Below are 20,024 nucleotides of genomic sequence, written 5' to 3' on the forward strand. Positions count from 1 at the left end.
ATTGGTTGTTGATCAGGTCTTTCAGGTCTTGCAGTATTACTTTAGTGCCTTGTTGCAAACAGGATGCATGTGTTGGAATATTTGTTATTCTGTACTGACTTTCTTCTTTTCCCTCTGTCAATTAGGTTAGTATTGTGGAGTAACTACAATGTTGTTGATCCATCCTCAGTTTTTTTTCCTATCACAGCCATTAAACACTAACTGTTTCAAAGTCACCATTGGCCTCATGGTGAAATCCCTGAGCGGTTTCCTTCCTCTCCGGCAACAGAGTTAGGAAGGATGCCTGTATCTTTGTAGTGACTGGGAGTATTGACACACCATCCAAAGTGTAATTAATAACTTCACCACGCTCAAAGGAATATTCAATGTCTGTTTATTTTAAAAAAATTTACCCATCTACCAATAGGTGCCCTTCTTTGCGAGGCATTGGAAAAATCTCCCTGGTCTTTGTGGTTGAATCTGTGTTTGACTGGGGGACCTTTCAGATAATTGTATGTGTGGGGTACAGAGATGAGAGAGTAATTTAAAAATCATGTTAAACACTTGTGTTGAACACAGTGAGTTCATGCAACTTATTATGTGACTTGTTAAGCACATATTTAATCAATTTTAAATTCAGGCTATAACACAACAAAATCTGGAAAAAGTCAAGGGGTGTCAATACTTTCTGAAGGCACTGTAGATGTTCAAGGCCGGGTGTTAGGAAACGAGACACAAGAATGCTGCAATCAATCTAAAGATACTTTATACATGTTTTCATTATATCCTGTTTAAAGAGTACATATCAGTCTTGACATTCATTTTGGATTCCATTCACATGATAGGAAGCAAATACTTAAAAGGCCAGAAGGTAAGTCCGTAATCTTAAACTGGGTCATGGGTGTGAGTTACTCAGATAGGCGTTTACAAACACAGGGGGTCAGTCTCTAGACGCTACATTTCTCCTCCTCTAATGTTTTCCCGTCTCCCATTTCTTGCAACTCGACTGGTTCTTATTATGTGCCTTGGTATGCAGGTTTCACTTTCAAACATTTGAGCGAGATATGGGCTCCCTGGGGGAATCGGGCTTTCAGCTTGACCACCCCCCAGCCTCTGGAATGCACTCCCGGACCACCTGAAGCCACCACAGACTTTGGGCTACTTTAAAATTAGCCTAAAGACCTTTCTCTTTAGGAAGGCTTTCTGTTGATAGCTGTGCTCTTTGGTGTCCGCGCCACATGTAGTGTCAGCTGGGATCTTTGTGTCATTAGCACTGTCTAGTTGTGTCCATTTTCTTTCTTCTATTTTTCTTTTATTTTATGCACTTTGAGATTATTCTGTATAATGAAAAGCTCTTTACAGATGTAATAAATCATGAATTGTTATTATCATCTGTGGGGACTGATGGAAAATGTGAACTCAAAGACGATGGCCTTTTGTGTGTCCCTGCATTGCATGCCTCAAAACCCCAAAAGACCATGATGAGGTAAAACTGTAGCAGTGATGTTAGCGAGGGGTAAAGCTAGAGATATTTGTTCATTAGGTTCGGTTTCTGTTCGATTTTAAATAAAAGAAAATCACGGTTTCCGATTTTGGTTTGACTTGTTTTTATAAACATTAAATGCACTATGCACTACGCAAGTCCCATGTGTCACGACTTCCGCCGAAGTAGGTCCCTCTCCTTGTTCAGGCGGTGTTCGGCGGTTGACGGGGTGCCAGAGGATATAGTGTCTGATCGGGGTCCCCAGTTCACTTCAATGGTCTGGAGGGCGTTCATGGAACGTCTGGAGGTCTCGATCAGCCTTACCTCGGGTTTTCACCCCGAGAGTAATGGGCAGGTGGAGAGAGTTAACCAGGATGTGGGTAGGTTTCTGAGGTCTTATTGCCAGGACCGGCCGGGGGAGTGGGCGGCGTTCGTGCCCTGGGCCGAGATGGCTCAGAACTCGCTCCGCCACTCCTCCACTAACCTCTTGCCCTTCCAGTGCGTACTGGGGTACAAGCCGGTTCTGGCGCCTTGGCATCAGAGTCAGACCGAGGCTCCTGCGGTGGATGACTGGTTCAGGCGCACGGAGGAGGGGTACGGTCCGGACTGGGAGGGGTACGGTCCGGAGGAGAGATCCTGGGTCCTGGTGGAGGACGTTTTGGACCCTTCTATGCTGCGGGAGTTCCACCGTCTTTGTCCGGATCGCCCTGCACCTCGCCTTCCGGGTCGTCCCCGAGGCCGGTGTCGGTGCACTGCTGGAGCCGCGTGTCAAGGGGGGGTACTGTCACGACTTCCCCCGAAGTCGGTCCCTCTCCTTGTTCGAGCAGCGTGTTTGTGTGTCTGTGTGTGTGTGTGTGAGAGAGAGAAAGAGAGAGAAGGCGAGAGATGCAGAGATAGAGAAGGAGACCTTGTATAACCCCTTCCTCTATCCAGAGCTTGTCAAATTCTATCTGCCAGTGTGTGGGGTGAACGGAGCTTCTAACAGAAGGAGGGCAGGAAGCACTCCACTCCTCCTACAACTGAAAGGCACCACGGCAGAACCTCTTATCTAAGGCAATAAGGTAGACCCTCTCCTCTAAGGCAGTATGGCAGGTAGGTCGGTACCTCAGCTTTCAATAAACCCTTCCTCCCAGGGACGGTGATGTAGGGCTTTTAAATTAAACCCAGAGTACTACAGCTACCAGAAGTGGTTTCTGGGCCGAACTTTCAATGTTAAGATGGTGGCTAAGTGTTTTGAGCTGTATCAAATTAACATTACAATACAGTACAATAGGCTAAATCATACTTAAAAGTATAAATAGACTTAAATCAAACCATTCTAATACCATACAGCCATATGCACATTTCTAAATTGCCCATTTAAATGCACAGTGGGTTGCAAACCTTCTGACATACAGTAGGCTTGCGCCCATCTCGGAACTGAACTTATTTCCTAGAATCCTTTCTATATGCCCATATTCAAACTTTGTTGAAAAAATGATTACTTTTTCAACAAAGTTATGCCTGTTAAGCCGTGTGTAGGCAAAAAAAGATACAATACTAGAGAAGAACTTAATGAAGCCTAGTTAACGCACAACATTTCATTTCAGATTAAAAAGGACTGTTTTCGCCCCCGGGCTCTCGATGTGCTGTCTCTGCATATTGTTATGGCTTCCGGCAGCAGACAATACAATATCAGCTCCCCCCCATCTGTCTCCTGACTCATAACTGACACTAATTTGTAGCTTTGGAGGTATTATCAGTCAGCTAAGCCACAATATTTCTATATGGTTGATTATATATCCAAAAATAGAGAGAAAACTAATGGCAGGTTGTTTGGCTGGGTAATTATTTTGTGTGGCAGCATCTGTTTGACAGTTGTTTATGAGGTCTAAAGGCTTAAGTCACAGGCGAGTGACGCGACTGACTGCCTGGCAGGCACCATTTTAAGCTGATGAAATGCCTTTCCCATTTTCTCGGAAGTACGGTGTGAGTGGGTCCTCCCAGTCAAGCTGTCAATGCCTGGGCCAGCAGCCCCATGGAAGGCAAAGGTAAGCATTTTCTCAAGCCACTTGTGTGCTTGTTCAAGTTGAATCCTTCTGGATGAGAGAGTGGACAAGAGTCTCCCACCCACTACGTCAAGTAAAGGGTCTATGAGTACACTAATGAGAGGCTGGTTAACCAGGCATTTCATAAGACTCTAGCCTACTTCACCAGTCATTTACTTAACGTCCTTGTTGGTGTGGTGAATTTTAAGACAACTAAATAATGAATAGTTTTACTGTAGAACTAATTCATTGTTGTTATTGTTGTTTTAGATTGATCTATTATCCACTGACATTGTATGACTTAGGGATGAACCGGTTACCGGTTTCACGATAAACCTCTGTAAAATTCCCGACGATTAGTATTACCATTTCAAATTTAAATTATCATAATCGATTACCGCGGTTTGAAAAACACGGTAAATACTGTCCAGCATCAACCAAAGTTAGCAACTGTCTGACGCAGGCGCAGCATGCAACGTGGGTTTTTTTTGTGTGAAAACATGGCGGAAGGCAGTGACAGCGCTCAGGAGATTTTTCAGCCTTCTAAGAGGACCAAATCTGAAGTGTGGTCATATTTGGGGTTTTACAAGAGTGCTGAGGGAAACTTAATCGAAGACAGTCACCCTGTCTACAGAACAGGCAACAACAACAAAAATGCTGCGAAAGGGGGCAACATTTAAAATCTCTTGAGTCACCTTCGTGACCACCACCCACTACTTTATAGCGAATGCAAGGTAAGTTAACTTTCAGCTCAATGCATGATGTGGGGACTTCGGAATGGGGTAACATGTCATATTTTGTCTGTCTAACTTGCCAATAATGTAAACTGAAGCTTTCAGTGTTACCTACTGTTGTAAAAACACTACACGTTGTTCTGCTGCTGTATGGGTCGTGTGTCTGCAGACTCTATTCATCCATTGCACATGATAACACGTTATGTAGTTTAGTCACCCAGCCAACACATTCTGTTCATTTAATATCAGTCAGACGTCAACTTGGTTGTAAAAGTGTTCCAACAGCAGAAACACTATAGACTCCTATACAAGACTTCTGTATTTATGTCAATTGTTGGGCTCATTGCAATTATTATCACTGTCTTCTTAAGACTCATTTATATTTATGTAAATTGTGCATGGGGTCATTGCATATACTCAAATTCAACACAGAAGATGGAGTGTGTGTGTAAGTTAATAATAATAATATTATTATTATTATTAATACATTTGCTATTCCCTTGTTTACAGAGTGGGCGTGCAGCAGACAAACCCAGTGATGCTACTGGTCCCTCCTCATCTACAGTTGTGACAGACACTCCAGCAAGCATTTAAAAAGGCAGGCTGCTTATGCACCCACATCAAAAAAATGATCAAGACCTCACTGCAGCCCTTTTATATTACAATGCAAAGGACATGATGGCATTTCAAATTGTTGAGAGGCCTGGCTTTCTGCGGCTGATGAAGGTTGCTGTGCCTCACTACAATGTGAGTGCTGCTAATTTTATTAGTTTTATTTGATTTGCTTACTTAAGGTTGTGTTCATTTAAACCTGCACTAGGGAAACGTTTACCTCTCATGGCCACATGGTTCCATCTTTAATGTTATTATTTTAATATTTATGCACACAAAGTGCATAGTGCTGCTAATTTTATTTGTTTGTTGGTTTTCAATATAAAACTTGGTGAAATGATTTCAGTGTGTGTGTATCAATACTTTTTGAACATTTCCAGCACATTTTAACAATACCGCGATAATACTGATAACCGTGGTCATTTTGGTCACTATAATCGTGATATGAAATGTTCATACCGTTTCATCTCTAAATTGGGACTAAATGAACATTTATAATTACGGTATTGCATCAGTAGAGGGATTTGTCTAGAACAAAGGCTGATTATAATGAGATCTATCAAATAGTTTTATATTGCTGACAGCTTGGAAATTGGACTATAACCCTGTGAAAATTACCCTGAGAATGTGGTTATGAGAAGCTAAAAATATGGGAAACAGACTGAGTGGAAAACATTACCACACTGAAATATTTAAAGATACACTCAGAGCATGAAGTTCTGGGGACATACTCAGTGTGTATATCATGCTACATTAAAGTTATTGCTTCCCCCTCTGTCATGTCAAGTGAGGATAGAGAGAGAGCCTCCAGTATTTATGCTGCAGTAGTTTGTGTCGGGGGGCTAGGGTCAGTCTGTTACATCTGGAGTATTTCTCTTGTCTTATCCGGTGTCCTGTGTGAATTTAAATATGCTCTCTCTAATTCTCTCTTTCTGTCTTTCTCTCGGAGGACCTGAGCCCTAGGACCATGCCTCAGGACTACCTGGTATGATGACTCCTTGCTGTCCCCAGTCCACCTGGCCGTGCTGCTGCTCCAGTTTCAACTGTTCTGCCTGCGGCTATGGAACCCTGACCTGTTCACCGGACGTGCTTGTTGCACCCTCGACAACTACTATGATTATTATTATTTGACCATGCTGGTCATTTATCAACATTTTAACATCTTGACCATGTTCTGTTATAATATCCACCCTGCACAGCCAGAAGAGGACTGGCCACCCCTCAGCCTGGTTCCTCTCTAGGTTTCTTCCTAGGTTTTTGGCCTTTCTAGGGAGTTTTTCCTAGGGAGTTTTTCCTAGCCACCGTGCTTCTTTCACATGCTTTGCTTGCTGTTTGGGGTTTTAGGCTGGGTTTCTGTACAGCACTTTGAGATATCAGCTGATGTACGAAGGGCTATATAAAAATACATTTTATTGATTGATTGAAGTTGTGTTGCACTAAAGTTTCCTTAGGGTGCCACACAGGTCTATTACTGTCTGTTGATGTCGGTAATCGCTGCTCCTCCCCTGAAAACTCACAGTAGTCTGTGACTCTATGCAGAGTGATGAGATCAACCTCCACTCTACCACACTGAATACCTGTTGTCAACAGACACATCACACCCTGCAGCCCACACATAACAAGACCAACACAAACACTTCAGACCTAAGGCAAAAATATGAATAAGAAAAAATATACATTTGTGTGTATGTGTGTGCCCCTACCTGCAGTGCACTGTTGAGGAAGCAGCTGTTCTGGCCCGGCTCGTTGCTGAGTCCTTTACTGGGGGCGATGGACGTCATGGTGCGTGGGGTAAAGATCCCCTGCAGCCCGCCGCTTCCAGACGCAAAGTAGTTCCTCTTCCAAGACATGGTCTTGGCTGTGAGTCACTTCTCCCCCGGGATCAACACTCAACAGTCCGCCCCCGTGACAAAACACACAGGGCCATCTTTGCAGAGTGGCAGAAAAAAACCTGGAGTCAAAACCAGTGGGTGTGTAAAAAGGGTCAGTTTTCAAATGGTCTGATGGAGTCCAGAGACTAATGTCCCTATTGTAATATCAGGCAGGTTGTGTCCAGTCTTCAACACTCCTCCTCTGCCTTTCACACTCTCTGACGTTTGACAAGAGGGGGCCTTGGTGACCGTAGTTGTTGTTGTTTCTGCTGCAGGTGTGTCGACCTTCACTGGTGTGTCCTGCACAACCAAGTACAGCCGAGTCCTAGCTCCTCAACGACATAAGCTCTCTACAGATGGGGGAGAGAAGTGAAAGGTCAGCGGTCAGTGTATCTTCCCTCCCGCTCTCCTGAATGTCTGAATGGAGCGGAGCTTCCCAGTTCTGCAGAAAATCTGAAGGGGGACAAGAAAAGAGAAGTTTATGAGTGGGCTCCCCCCGTCGCCTTTTCCAACCACCTCCCCTCACTGGCTTTATCACCCTCCTGCACTAAAGTCACAATATAATGAGATACAGTCAGGCCCAAAATTATTGGCACCCTTGATAAAGATGAGCAAAAAAGACTATAAAACAAATAATACAAATACTGAGCTATATTGTATGGAAACATTTTTTTTATTTTATTATATTAATACAATTGCTCAGAGAGAGATGTTTAACAAGTAATAAAAAGTAAATAAAAAAAAACGGGTCAAAATGATTGGCATCCCTGTTTTTAATACTCTAGCACCCTCCCCTTGCGAGGATAACGACACAGAGCCTTTTTCTCAAATGTTTTATGAGATTGGAGAACACATTGGGAAGGACAGAATCTTTCCAGATCCTTTATCTTTCGTCTGCGCTCATGGACTGCCCTTTTCAATTCAAACCACAGGTTTTCAATGGGGTTCAAGTCCAGAGACTGAGATGGCCATTGCAAAGTGTAGATTTTGTGGTCAACTACCAATTTCATTGTGGATTTTGATGTGTACTTGGGGTTATTGTCTTGCTGGAAGAGGTTTCAGCTTCCTGGCAAAGGCAACCAGGTTTTTGGCTAATATGTCCTGGTACTTAGTAAAACTCACGATGCTGATGACCTTAACAAGGGCCCCTGGACCAGTGGAAGTAAAATAGCCCCATAACATCAAAGATCCACCACCATATTTTACAGTAGGTATCAGGTATCTGTTTTTCGACACCAAACCCACCACTTACGTTGTATCACTTGTTAAACAGAATGTCTTTATATGTGCAATTATATTAGTAGAAAATAATATAAATTTACTTTTTTTGCATACAATATAGCTCAGTGTTTATTATTTATTTCACACAGTATGCTCATCTTTATCAATTTTGGACATGATTGTATATTTACGATCAAGTCCCTCTCTCCAAGTCAGAGACCCATTTTTCCTCCAGTGCTGTCCTTGCCCTACCTCTGTATTCACCCCCTCAATGTCCACACGCAGTATGCAGATGTCTCCACTGTCACCATGGTGGAAGGGTAGTAGATTTCCTGACAGTCATCCCATTTGCGGAGAGTAAAAGTGGGAGAATAGGAACACATCAGTCGAAGCCCACCCCCCACTGGGGATCCGCACGCTGTCTGCACAGGTGCCTGGGACACCAATCCCCTTTTCACTCCAACACACACACACACACACACACACACACACACACACGGCTAATACCTTGCGGAGACGTGGTAGTGTGACGTCAATCTGCACTCTAATCAGACTTCCACAGACAGGCTAAAGACAGCTGTGCGCCGTCTGCACGGTGGACGGCCACAAGCGTGAAGGTGATGGTGAGGATGAGGAGGACAACGTAGAGAGAGTGGTAATTCCACAGTGGTTGCAAAAAAACCTTGCTATCATTGTCATACAGGTGAATATGATACATCTCAGCTTAAGTCCCATTGCCCTTGATGAGGTGGAAGGCAAGTTAGGGGGCTTTACATTAGGTGATCTTATTCAGCCATTCATTCAAATGCAATCAAACACTTCAGTAACACTGTATGAAAACATCCACACTCTGAGCAGCCACATAAAAGGTGATGATAATATAGGATTTTAGCACGCTGCATAAGATATTGCTGTTATGAAACCCTAATGCCTATGGTAACATTTATGATACTATGCCACATTTATGAGGTTTGGTGGCTGAAATTCTGAGCTCTTGGTGGTTTTTACAGATATAGGATCTTCATTTCATCACCCTGTTGTTGCAGAATATGTCCGGCACAGCAGGAAACACAAACTAGTAGTGTAATCCAGGTTAAAAAGTCTTCTAAAGTTTGTAATTTCCACTTTAAAATGTCTGACTTGATTTGCCAAAAAATGGACCAACCCCTACAAAAATCGACATTAATTATAATCCACAAAATAATTAACATTTCCTGTTACTGCAGGATTATTGTCCTGCTGTGAGAAACTGGTCAAATTAACATCCTGTATCTGTAATTAGGCTCTTTCTCACAAGTCCTTCCATATCCACCATCATCACAACGTGCTTTTAATGCTCCGACTTGAGGGCAGAGCATTGAGTGAGATAAAAGGGAGAGGGAGAAAGGAGTGAGTGAACAATGAAAGGGGTAATAAGGCTGAGGTACAGAGGAGGAGTGCAAGAGTCAGTACATTCCTTTCCAATCACTTTTTCTGAGCAGAGAGCTATTGTTTGCTGCTGTGATGAACCGAGTCTCCTCTTCCTCTCTTCCGGGTGTGTTTACCCAACACTCAATCACAGACTGACCTGTACTCGTGATGTCACCAGACCACAGTCTGTCTGTGTTTGCTCTTTACAGCCCGGACCCGAGGCACTGACTGGCAGGATCAACCAACCTGTGGTGTACAGTGTACAGACTATCTGACTCTCACAGACAAAGTTTAGAGTTTTGTGTTTACAGACACCAAAAGAAAAACATCAATGTTCACGAATGAGTCATTCATAAACCATTACTGTTAAATGTGGGAGGAAACGTCCGCCTTCCACAAACTTAATGAATATGCTTTTCCGACACCAAAAAAATGTTGACTGTGTCAGCAAGTAAAGACAAAATCGCCATTGCTTATTCAAAAGGATAGACTTGGTGATCTTAAGGAAGTGCTGAGAGCAAGACTAAGGCATGTGTCTGTGTCTCACAGGAGCTTGGTGACACCTTAATTGAGGATGGGTTCGTGGTAATGGCTGGAGTGGAATCAGTGGAATGGTATCAAATACATCAAACACATGGTTTCCAAGTGTTTGATGCCATTCCCTTTACTCTGTTCCAGCCATTATTATGGTGTGTGTCTACTCTGCACACCCATGTCTGCGTAAGAAGTGCTTGTTTACTACAAGGAGGAGGATCAACAGCCCATACACCCCTCCTGTCCTCTCTATCCCACAAGCCAAGTAAACGCTGCTGAAAGAGTCCAAAACAGTTCCTCTGCCAGACAAAAACAACACTTTCAGCGCTTGTGGTGGGAGAAAGTGAAGGCCAGAGCTGAAGGTCAGACAGACACACACTCCCACTCTGGGACTGGCTGGCTGGGCTGAGGGCTTGTGTAGGCGTTTCCCATAGGTGGACGGTTGTGCAGCAGCCTAATCAGCAGCGCAGGGAGGAGAGGGTTCAAAGGGAGGCTTAGCCATTTCCTGTAATGAGGTGGCTTGTTATCACCAATGCTGGGTGCGTGCGGTGTGTAGGACGGCTGGGGGTGCTCTCATAGGTGGAGTGTTGTGTTGTTATCGTCCCAGCTGGGTGTTCCCCACCAAGGGAGAGGTTAAGGGGGTTCGTAGCATGTTATACAGCTAACTACCGTTTTGTCTGCGGGGTGGGCGAGAGAGTTCAGTTAAGAGGCAGGTCATGCGGGTGGATTAGCCTGATCAGACAATGTGTAGGATTAGTCTGTCCCGTTGTTCAGGGATCTGTCTGGTCCTGGGAGGGAAGAAGACCTGACTAGCCTAGCCGCTACGCTGACATGAAGCCCATATTAGCTTCACCACAGACACATATGTCTGCTGGGCTGTAGGAGGCTCCCTCAGCATGGCCAATGGCCACTGTGCATTTGCAGTGGTAAACAATACCGCATGGCCAGGGACAGCCCCACGGAGCCAGTAAACATGCAGCTAGTCTCAGATACTCATGGAATAAGATCAGATTCCCTCCATGCTGCCCTGCACATGAGCTCATTACAGACCGCTCAGATAAAATGTTCTCAAAAAGCCATCATTGTCACAGAAGTGACAACAAGAGCTAAATGATTCCTAACCAGTAGGCTAATTGGGACACTACATTGGGATATGTAGTGTACATTGTGAAACTACACTGCAAGCATAGCCCTAGCAGTCCATAGGTGTGATTCCTCATGAAACCAGGGGGGGGGGGAAATAACATTATTTGGGGGATTTTCACAACATTTAACCCATAGAATGGTCCTTCGGATAAAGGATTGTTGACAGATATTTGACATTTGTAGGTACTGAATACAAATATAAAAGCAGCATGTAAAGTGTTGGTCCAATGTTTCATGAGCTGAAATATCCCAGAAATGTCCCAAACGCACTAAAAGCTTATTTCTCAAAAATGTTGTGCACAAATTTGTTTCCATCCCTGTTAGTGAACATTTCTCCTTTGCCAAGATAATCCGTTCACCTGACAGGTGTGGCATATCAAGAAGCTGATTAAACAGCATGATCATTACACAGGTGCACCTTGTGCTGGGACAATAAAAGGCCACTCTAAAATGTGCCGTTTTGTCACACAACCCAATGCCACAGATGTCTCAAGTTGAGGGAGCGTGCAATTGGCATGCTGACTGCAGGAATGTCTACCAGAGCTGCTGAAAGACAATTTAATGTTCATTTCTCTTCCATAAGCCGCCAATGTAATTTTTGAGAATTTGGCAGTACGTTCAACTGGCCTCACAACCGCAGACCATGTGTAACCACACCAGCACAGGACCTCCACATCCGGCTTCATCTGCAGGATCGACTGAGACCAGCCACCCAGAGAGCTGATGAAACTGAGGAGTATTTCTGTCTGTAATAAAGCCCATTTGTGGGGGGAAAAAAATCATTCTGATTGGCTGGGCCTGGCTCCCCAGTGGGTGGGACTGGCTCCCAAGTGGGTTGGCCTATGCCTTCCAAGGCCCACCCATGGCTGCTCCCCTGCCCAGTCATGTGAAATCCATAGATTATGGCCTAATTTATTTATTTCAACTGACTGATTTCCTTATATGAACTGTAACTCTAAAATTGTTGAAATTGTTTCATGTTGCATTTATATTTTTGTTCAGTATAAAGCATAATTAAGAAATAATTAGCATATTTATGATATTTTGACCTTAAAAAATTATTTGAGAAATGTTTCAATATTTTGTTGAACATAATATACTCTATGGAATATCAAAGTTCCAGAGTGGGATCTCTGTAGTCAGAGTAAGATTAGCCTACATGCTTTTGAGTAGGCCTACATATGAAAGATTAGGAGAATCAAAAGTAGAAAAGGGAATCAATACCCATAAATCTGCATAAAAATGAATCATGGTCCTTCTAAGAAAGATCCATTCTAATGCAAACCACACAGGATGAAGCTGGACATTTGTGGCAGTGTGACACTGACTTGGCAGTGCACACAGTGTGACTGTGAGACCTGCCAATTTTGACTAATTTAAATGAACTCCGTGAGGCAAAATGACTGAGCTGAGTGCTAGCGAGACAGAATACCACCTGAAGACACTAATGGGCCATTCAACAGTCATTTCACCCATTCTGTCTACCATACATCACACACATAAAGCGGGAAAAGACTTCTTCAAAGATTCCCCATGAAATTAAAACAGCTTAATGTCCCAGGGAAAGACCAGTTGGGTGCTTGAGAAGTATCAACAAGAGTAAAAAGCTGGTTAAAGCTTAAATAGCGTTATACTGCCGCGAACTCTATACTGCCTAGGATTAAGCAAATGAAGCCTGAGGAGACTCTTTGTTGCAATTCAAGCTTAAAAGGGCAGTGCAGTCAAACACATGATTTTACCGATTTTGAAATGACATTTCGACCTCATAGTGTGGAAATAACACTATGAAATTGTGAACATTATGATAATACCCTTTTAGTGCAAGAGCTTAAAATATATAAACTCAGCAAAAAAAGAAATGTCCTCTCACTGTCAACTGCGTTTATTTTCAGCAAACTTAACATGTGTAAATATTTGTATGAACATAACAAGATTCAACAACTGAGACATAAACTGAACAAGATCCACAGACATGTGACGAACAGAAATTGAATAATGTGTCCCTGAACAAAGGAGGGGGTCAAAATCAAAAGTAACAGTCAGTATCTGGTGTGGCCACCAGCTGCATTAAGTACCGCAGTGCATCTCCTCCTCATGGACTGCACCAGATTTGCCAGTTCTTGCTGTGAGATGTTACCCCACTCTTCCACCAAGGCACCTGCAAGTTCCCGGACATTTCTGGGTGGAACGGCCCAAGCCCTCACCCTCCGATCCAACAGGTCCCAGACATGCTCAATGGGATTGAGATCAAGGCTCTTCGCTGGTCATGGCAGAACACTGACATTCCTGTCTTGCTGGAAATCTCGCACAGAACAAGCAGTATGGCATTGTCATGCTGGAGGGTCATTTCAGTATGAGCCTGCAGGAAGGGTACCACATGAGGTAGGAGGATGTCTTCCCTGTAACGCACAGTGTTGAGATTGCCTGCAATGACAACAAGCTCAGTCCGATGATGCTGTGACACACCGCCCCAGACCATGACGGACCCTCCACCTCCAAATCGATTCCGCTCCAGACTACAGGCCTCAGTGTAATGCTCATTCCTTCGAGGATAAACGCGAATCCGACCATCACCCCTAGTGAGATAAAATCACGACTCGTCAGTGAAGAGCACTTTTTGCCAGTGCTGTCTGGTCCAGCAACGGTGGGTCTGTGCCCATAGGCGATGTTGTTGCCAGTGATGTCTGGTGAGGACCTGCCTTACAACAGGCCTATAAGCCCTCAGTCCAGCCTCTCTCAGCCTATTGCGGACAGTCAGAGCACTGATGGAGGGATTGTGCATTCCTGGTGTAACTCGGGCAGTTGTTTCCATCCTGTACCTTTCCCCCAGGTGTGATGTTTGGATGTACCGATCCTGTGCAGGTGTTGTTACATGTGGTCTGCCACTACGGGGACGATCAGCTGTCCGTCCTGTCTCCCTGTAGCGCTGTTTTAGGCGTCTCACAGTACGGGCATTGCAATTTATTGCCCTGGCCACATCTGCGGTCCTCATGCCTCCTTGCAGCATGCCTAAGGCACGTTCATGCAGATGAGCAAGAACCCTGTGCATCTTTCTTTTGGTGTTTTTCAGAGTCAGTAGAAAGCCTCTTTAGTGTCCTAAGTTTTCATAATTGTAACCTTAATTGCCTACTGTCTGTAAGCTGTTAGTGTCTTAACGACCATTCCATAGGTACATGTTCATTAATTGTTAATGGTTCATTGAACAAGCATGGGAAACAGTGTTTAAACCCTTTACAATGAAGATATGTGAAGTTTTGGATTTTTACGAATTATCTTTGAAAGACATGGTCCTGAAAAGGGGACGTTTCTTTTTTTGCTGAGTTTATATACAAAACACCTGGAATTTCAGCCTGTTCATGTGGGATGGAGTTTTTGGCCCACAGCATGACATCACAATTTTATCTGATTATTCTGACCAATGACCAGTCATGTTTTGTTTGTATATGTATCCTCTTACTTCGATGGTGTAAGGCTCTAGAGTCCAGACCAAAGTTCCCCAACTGGCGGCCCGCGGACCGAATTTGGCCTGCGGGTGATTTTATTTGTCCAAGTTTTCTGAACAAAATACATACACACATATATATTATATATACACTGAACAAAAATATAAGCGCAACATGTAAAGTGTTGGCCCCATGTTTCATGAGCTGAAATAAAATATCCCAGAAATGTTCCTTACACACAAAAATCTTATTTCTCTCAAATGTTGTGCACAAACTTGTCTACATCCCTGTTAGTGAGCATGTCTCCTTTCCCAAGATAATCCATCCACCTACCTGACAGGTGTGGCATTTCAAGAAGCTGATTAAACAGCATGATCATTACACAGGTGCGCCACTCTAAAATGTGCAGTTTTGTCACACAACACAATGCCACAGATGTCTCAAGTTTTGAGGGAGCGTGTAATTTGTATGCTGACTGCAGGAATGTCCACTAGAGCCGTTTCCAGATAATTTAATGTTAATTTCTCTCCCATAAGCCAATGTCGTTTTAGAGAATTTGGCAGTACTTACAAAAAGCCTCATAACTCAGTAAAATCAATGAAATTGTTGCGTTTATATTGATGTTCAGTAAATATATATACAGCACCAGCCAAAAGTTTGGACACACCTACTCATTCAACAGTTTTTCTCTATTTTTACTATTATCTACACTGTAGAATAATAGTGAATACATCAAAACGATAAAATAACACATGGAATCATGTAGTAACCATAACACCTTTTGCTTTGATGACAGCTTTGCACACTCTTGACATTCTCTCAACCATCTTCATGAGGTAGTCACCTGGAATGCTTTTACAACAGTCTTGAAGTAGTTCCCACATATGCTGAGCACTTGTTGGCTGCTTTTCCTTCACTCTGCGGTCCAACTCATCCCAAACCATCTCAATTGGGTTGAAGTCGGGTGATAGTGGAGGCCAGGTCATCTGATGCAGCACTCCATCACTCTCCTTCTTGGTCAAATAGCCCTTACACAGCCTGGAGGTGTGTTTTGGGTCATTGTCCTGTTGAAAAACAAATGATAGGGGACTAAGTGCAAACCAAATGGGATTGCGTATTGCTGCAGAATGCTGTGGTAGCCATGCTGGTTAAGTGTGCCTTGAATTCTAAATAAATCACTGGCAGTGTCACCAGCAAAGCACCCCCACACCATCACACCTCCTCCTCCATGCTTCACGGTGGGAACCACACATGCGGAGATCATCCGTTAACCCACTCTGCGTCTCACAAAGACACGGCAGTTGGAACCAAAAATCTCAAATTTGGACTCATCAGACCAAAGGACAGATTTCCACCAGTCTAATGTCCACTGCTCGTCTTTCTTGGCCCAATCAAGTCTCTTCTTATTATTGGTGTCCTTTAGTAGTGGTTTCTTTGCAGCAAATCGAGCATGAAGGCCTGATTCACGCAGTCCCCTCTGAACAGCTGATGTTGAGAGGTATCTGGTACTGTGAAGCATTTATTTTGGCTGCAATCTGAGGTGTAGTTAACTCTAATGAACTTTTCCTCTGCAGCAGAGGTAACTCTGGGTCTTCCTTTCCTGTGGCAGTCCTCATGAGAGCCAGTTTCATCGTAGCGCATGATGGTTTTTGCAACTGCACTTGAAGAACCTTTAAAAGTTCCTGAAATGTTCTGGACTGACTGACCTTCATGTCTTAAAGTAATGATGGACTGTCATTTATCTTTGCTTATTTGAGCTATTCTTGCCAGGGACTTGGTCTTTTACCAAATAGGGCTATCTTCTGTACACCACCCATACTTTGTCACAACACAACTGATTGGCTCAAATTCCACAAATTAACCTGTTAGGGCTAGGGGGCAGTATTGACACGGCTGGATAAAAAACATACCCGATTTAATCTGGTTACCACTCCTACCCAGTAACTAGAATATGCATATACTTATTACATATGGATAGAAAACACCCTAAATTTTCTAAAACTGTTTGAATGGTGTCTGTGAGTATAACAGAACTCAAATGGCAGGTCAAAACCTGAGAGATTCCTTTACAGGAAGTGGCCTGTCTGACCATTTCTTGAACTTCTTTTCCATCTCTATCATTTACTAAGGATCTCTGCTCTAACGTGACACTTCCCACGTCGTCCATAGGCGCTCAGAGCCCGGGAAAAAACAGAATGTCGTCATTCCAGCCCCAGGCTGAAACACATTATCGCCTTTCTCAAGTGGCCGATCAAGGGACACTGGGCTTATGCGCGTGACCCCGACCGCCCCCGCCTTTGGGATTTTTTCCTCTGTTTGCCGAAAAGGAGATTCCCTGTCGGAATATTATCGCTTTTCTACGAGAAAAGTGTCGTAAAAATTGATTTTAAACAGCGGTTGACATGCTTCGAAGTACGGTAATGGAATATTTAGAATTTTATTGTCACGAATTGCGCCATGCGCGCGACACTTCTTTACTATTTCGGATAGTGTCTGGAACGCACGAACAAAACGCCGCTATTCGGATATAACGATGGATTATTTTGGACCAAACCAACATTTGTTATTGAAGTAGCAGTCCTGGGTGTGCATTCTGACGAAGACAACAAAAGGTAATCAAACTTTTATAATAGTAAATATGATTATGGTGAGTGCTAAACTTGCCGGGTGTCTAAATAGCGAGCCCGTGATGCCTGGGCTATGTACTTAGAATATTGCAAAATGTGCTTTCACCAAAAAGCTATTTTAAAATCGGACATATCGAGTGCATAGAGGAGGTCTGTATCTATAATTCTTAAAATAATTGTTATGCTTTTTGTGAACGTTTATCGTGAGTAATTTAGTAAAATGTTAGCGAATTCCCCGGAAGTTTGCGGGGGGTATGCTAGTTCTGAACGTCACATGCTAATGTAAAAAGCTGTTTTTTGATATAAATATGAACTTGATTGAACAAAACATGCATGTATTGTATAACATAATGTCCTAGGGTTGTCATCTGATGAAGATCATCAAAGGTGAGTGCTGCATTTAGCTGTCTTCTGGGTTATGGTGACATTATATGCTGGCTTGAAAAATGGGTGTCTGATTATTTCTGGCTTGGTACTCTGCTGACATAATCTAATGTTTTGCTTTCGTTGTAAAGCCTTTTTGAAATTGGACAGTGTGGTTAGATTAACGAGAGTCTTGTCTTTAAATGGCTGTAAAATAGTCATATGTTTGAGAAATTGAAGTAATAGGATTTTTAAGGTTTTGAAAATCGCGCCACAGGCTGGCAGTGGCTGTTACGTAGGTGGGACGCAAGCGTCCCACCTAGCCCATAGAGGTTAACTTTTAACAAGGTACATCTGTTAATTGAAATGCATTCCAGGTGGTACCTCATGAAGCTGGTTGAATGAATTCCAGGAGTGTGCAAAGCTGTCATCAAGGCAAAGGGTGGTTACTTTGAAAAATATAAAATATAAATATATTTTGATTTGTTTAACACTTTTTTGGTTACTACATGATTCCATATGTGTTATTTCATAGTTTTGATGTCTTCACTATTATTCAATGATGTATGAAATAGTAAATATAAAGAAAAACCCTGGAATAAGTTGGTTTCCAAACTTTTGAATGGTACTGTATATATATATATATTTCTTATTGTTAAAATAAAAAAAATACATAAAAGGCTGTAAAAACACAGCTCCAAGTGATTTTAATTTTGGAAATAGAGAGATACAGTACCAGTCAACAGACTGGACACACCTACTCATTCAAGGGTTTTTGAGGCATATATATATATTTAAAAAAAAATGTTCATCCTACAAATTAGGAATAAGCAAAGGCTTTGATTTCTGGTCAAACAGATGGAAAAGGAGTCTTAGACAACATCTACTAGTGAAAGGATTAACATTTATTAGAAAAACATCAAAACCAATAATGTTGAAGTAAAGAACCCTGCCAACTAATATCCAAAACTTATATTTAGTTTCTGATCTGCCTTCTGTAAGTTTAAGAAACATTGACTTGTGCCTTGTAACGTAACCAAAAACTCACATATCTTCAAGATATTTTCGAATGTATCTCCTTCATGAGGAGGGAGGATAATGAAGGTTCACAGAAGTAACAAGTAAAGGTAGCCCTACCAATACGTTTTACTGATATCAAGTTTGTTTATGAATTATCAAAACTAATAACGCTGTTACTAAATTGCCAACAGAATTACTGCAACTGAATTGGCTACAATGGGGAATAGTAGTGACAAGCCACAGTTGGGTCACTTGCTACTGTCCTCCCTTCTACTGGCATACTGTTATGTTCAGCTCATAACTGTTTTCTTTCTCTTTCTGTCGTCTGCACAACCCCTCCCTCTCTCCCTCTCTCTGCCTCTCTTTCTCTGTCTCTATCCAGTTAATGTCACCTCTCCAGGCTCTTATTGACACCTACCATAACAACTTCCATCCACCCTCTTTACATTTACTGTAACAAGCATCCTCACCCACCGAGCACCGACTGACACCGGACGTTCCATGGACGTTGAAAAGTAGTTGAAATTTGGTCAGTCCGCCCTTGCCGGACCAAATCTGAACCAATCAGACGTCTATGTTTCACAAGTTTGGACAGCACAGTACAGTACAGTAAAGTAGAGCACAGTACAGTAAAGTAGAGTATACTAGAGTACAGTACAGTATTGTACTGTACTCTACTGTACTGAACGCTACTGTGCTGTACTGTGATGCCCAAGATTGGTTCAGATTTGGTCTGGCCGGAACAACCAAATGTGGTCTTGTTACGGGGCGGAGCGCATTCAAATAATAGCCAGTGTGTAGAATAATACCCAAATATGTGAAAGAAGGATATTGCATATTTCTACCTTCATGTACCTATTCAGGATACATCACCATGAAGAGTATGAAATGCAGCCTTACAATGTATTAAAAATCCAAACATATAGCCCAACGTTTGTAGAACAACTAAAGTTAGATTAATAACTCTAAATGAACCATATTGAAATACATATTTCTTTGTTAACCGCTCAACACAGAATAGCTGCATGTGCGCACACCCTTAAAAAAAAATTGGAGAAAATATCCTTTCTATTTTATTCAGCTTTGTTCAATTGTATTCTTATATTATAAAATAATGCCACGAAATTCTAAGCAAATCTTGTCTGCTAAATGAACTAGTGTAGCCCACAGCCATATGGCCTAGCCAGATCAGGACCTAACATAAGGACAACTCAGAGTATGTGATTCTGTTCTTCTGAAATAGACTACATTTTCTTCATATCATGTTTCTTTAGACCAGTCTAAAATAAAGAATGGATTTATTGTGACGGTGTAGGCTATTATATTACATGGATTTATTAGACTTTTTAAAAACGTATATGTTCCAAAGGCCTGCATCATGTGTGGAAGACAGGAGATGCTAAATGTGTTTATGTTAATTAACGGTCAATTACCATGAGACTGACAGCTATTTGCTTGACAATCACTGGCTGACAAAATTTCGTGACCGCCACAGCCCTAGTCTGAACACCAGAAACGGTTTATGCCTTAGGAAACTCTTCCAATGTGAAATTA

At 42.6% G+C, this 20,024-nt stretch overlaps 1 protein-coding gene and 1 long non-coding RNA gene across 4 annotated transcripts in view; one reads left to right on the plus strand and one right to left on the minus strand.

Moving 5' to 3' along the window:
- The window catches only part of LOC106606172 (ubiquitin carboxyl-terminal hydrolase 54), a 55,995-nt gene extending 49,310 nt beyond the window's left edge, over positions 1–6,685 (minus strand). For both annotated transcript variants that reach the window (XM_014202317.3, XM_014202306.3), the window contains exon 1: positions 6,539–6,685. In XM_014202317.3, the coding sequence (XP_014057792.3) occupies positions 6,539–6,685 (147 nt within the window). The remainder of the gene's footprint in view (positions 1–6,538) is intronic.
- LOC106606210 (uncharacterized) lies at positions 3,978–7,164 on the plus strand. 2 transcript variants are annotated; one of them, XR_014392381.1, is made up of 3 exons: positions 3,978–4,223; positions 4,734–6,818; positions 6,982–7,164. It is a non-coding gene; the product is annotated as an uncharacterized LOC106606210 (long non-coding RNA). The 2 variants fall into 2 exon arrangements; XR_014392382.1 differs by having other exon boundaries at positions 4,734–6,805; positions 6,982–7,115.
- Positions 7,165–20,024: the final 12,860 nt, after the last annotated feature.

This window comes from Salmo salar, chromosome 01 (genome assembly GCF_965601325.2).
Source record: "Salmo salar chromosome 01, fSalSal1, whole genome shotgun sequence".
NCBI lineage: Eukaryota > Metazoa > Chordata > Actinopteri > Salmoniformes > Salmonidae > Salmo > Salmo salar.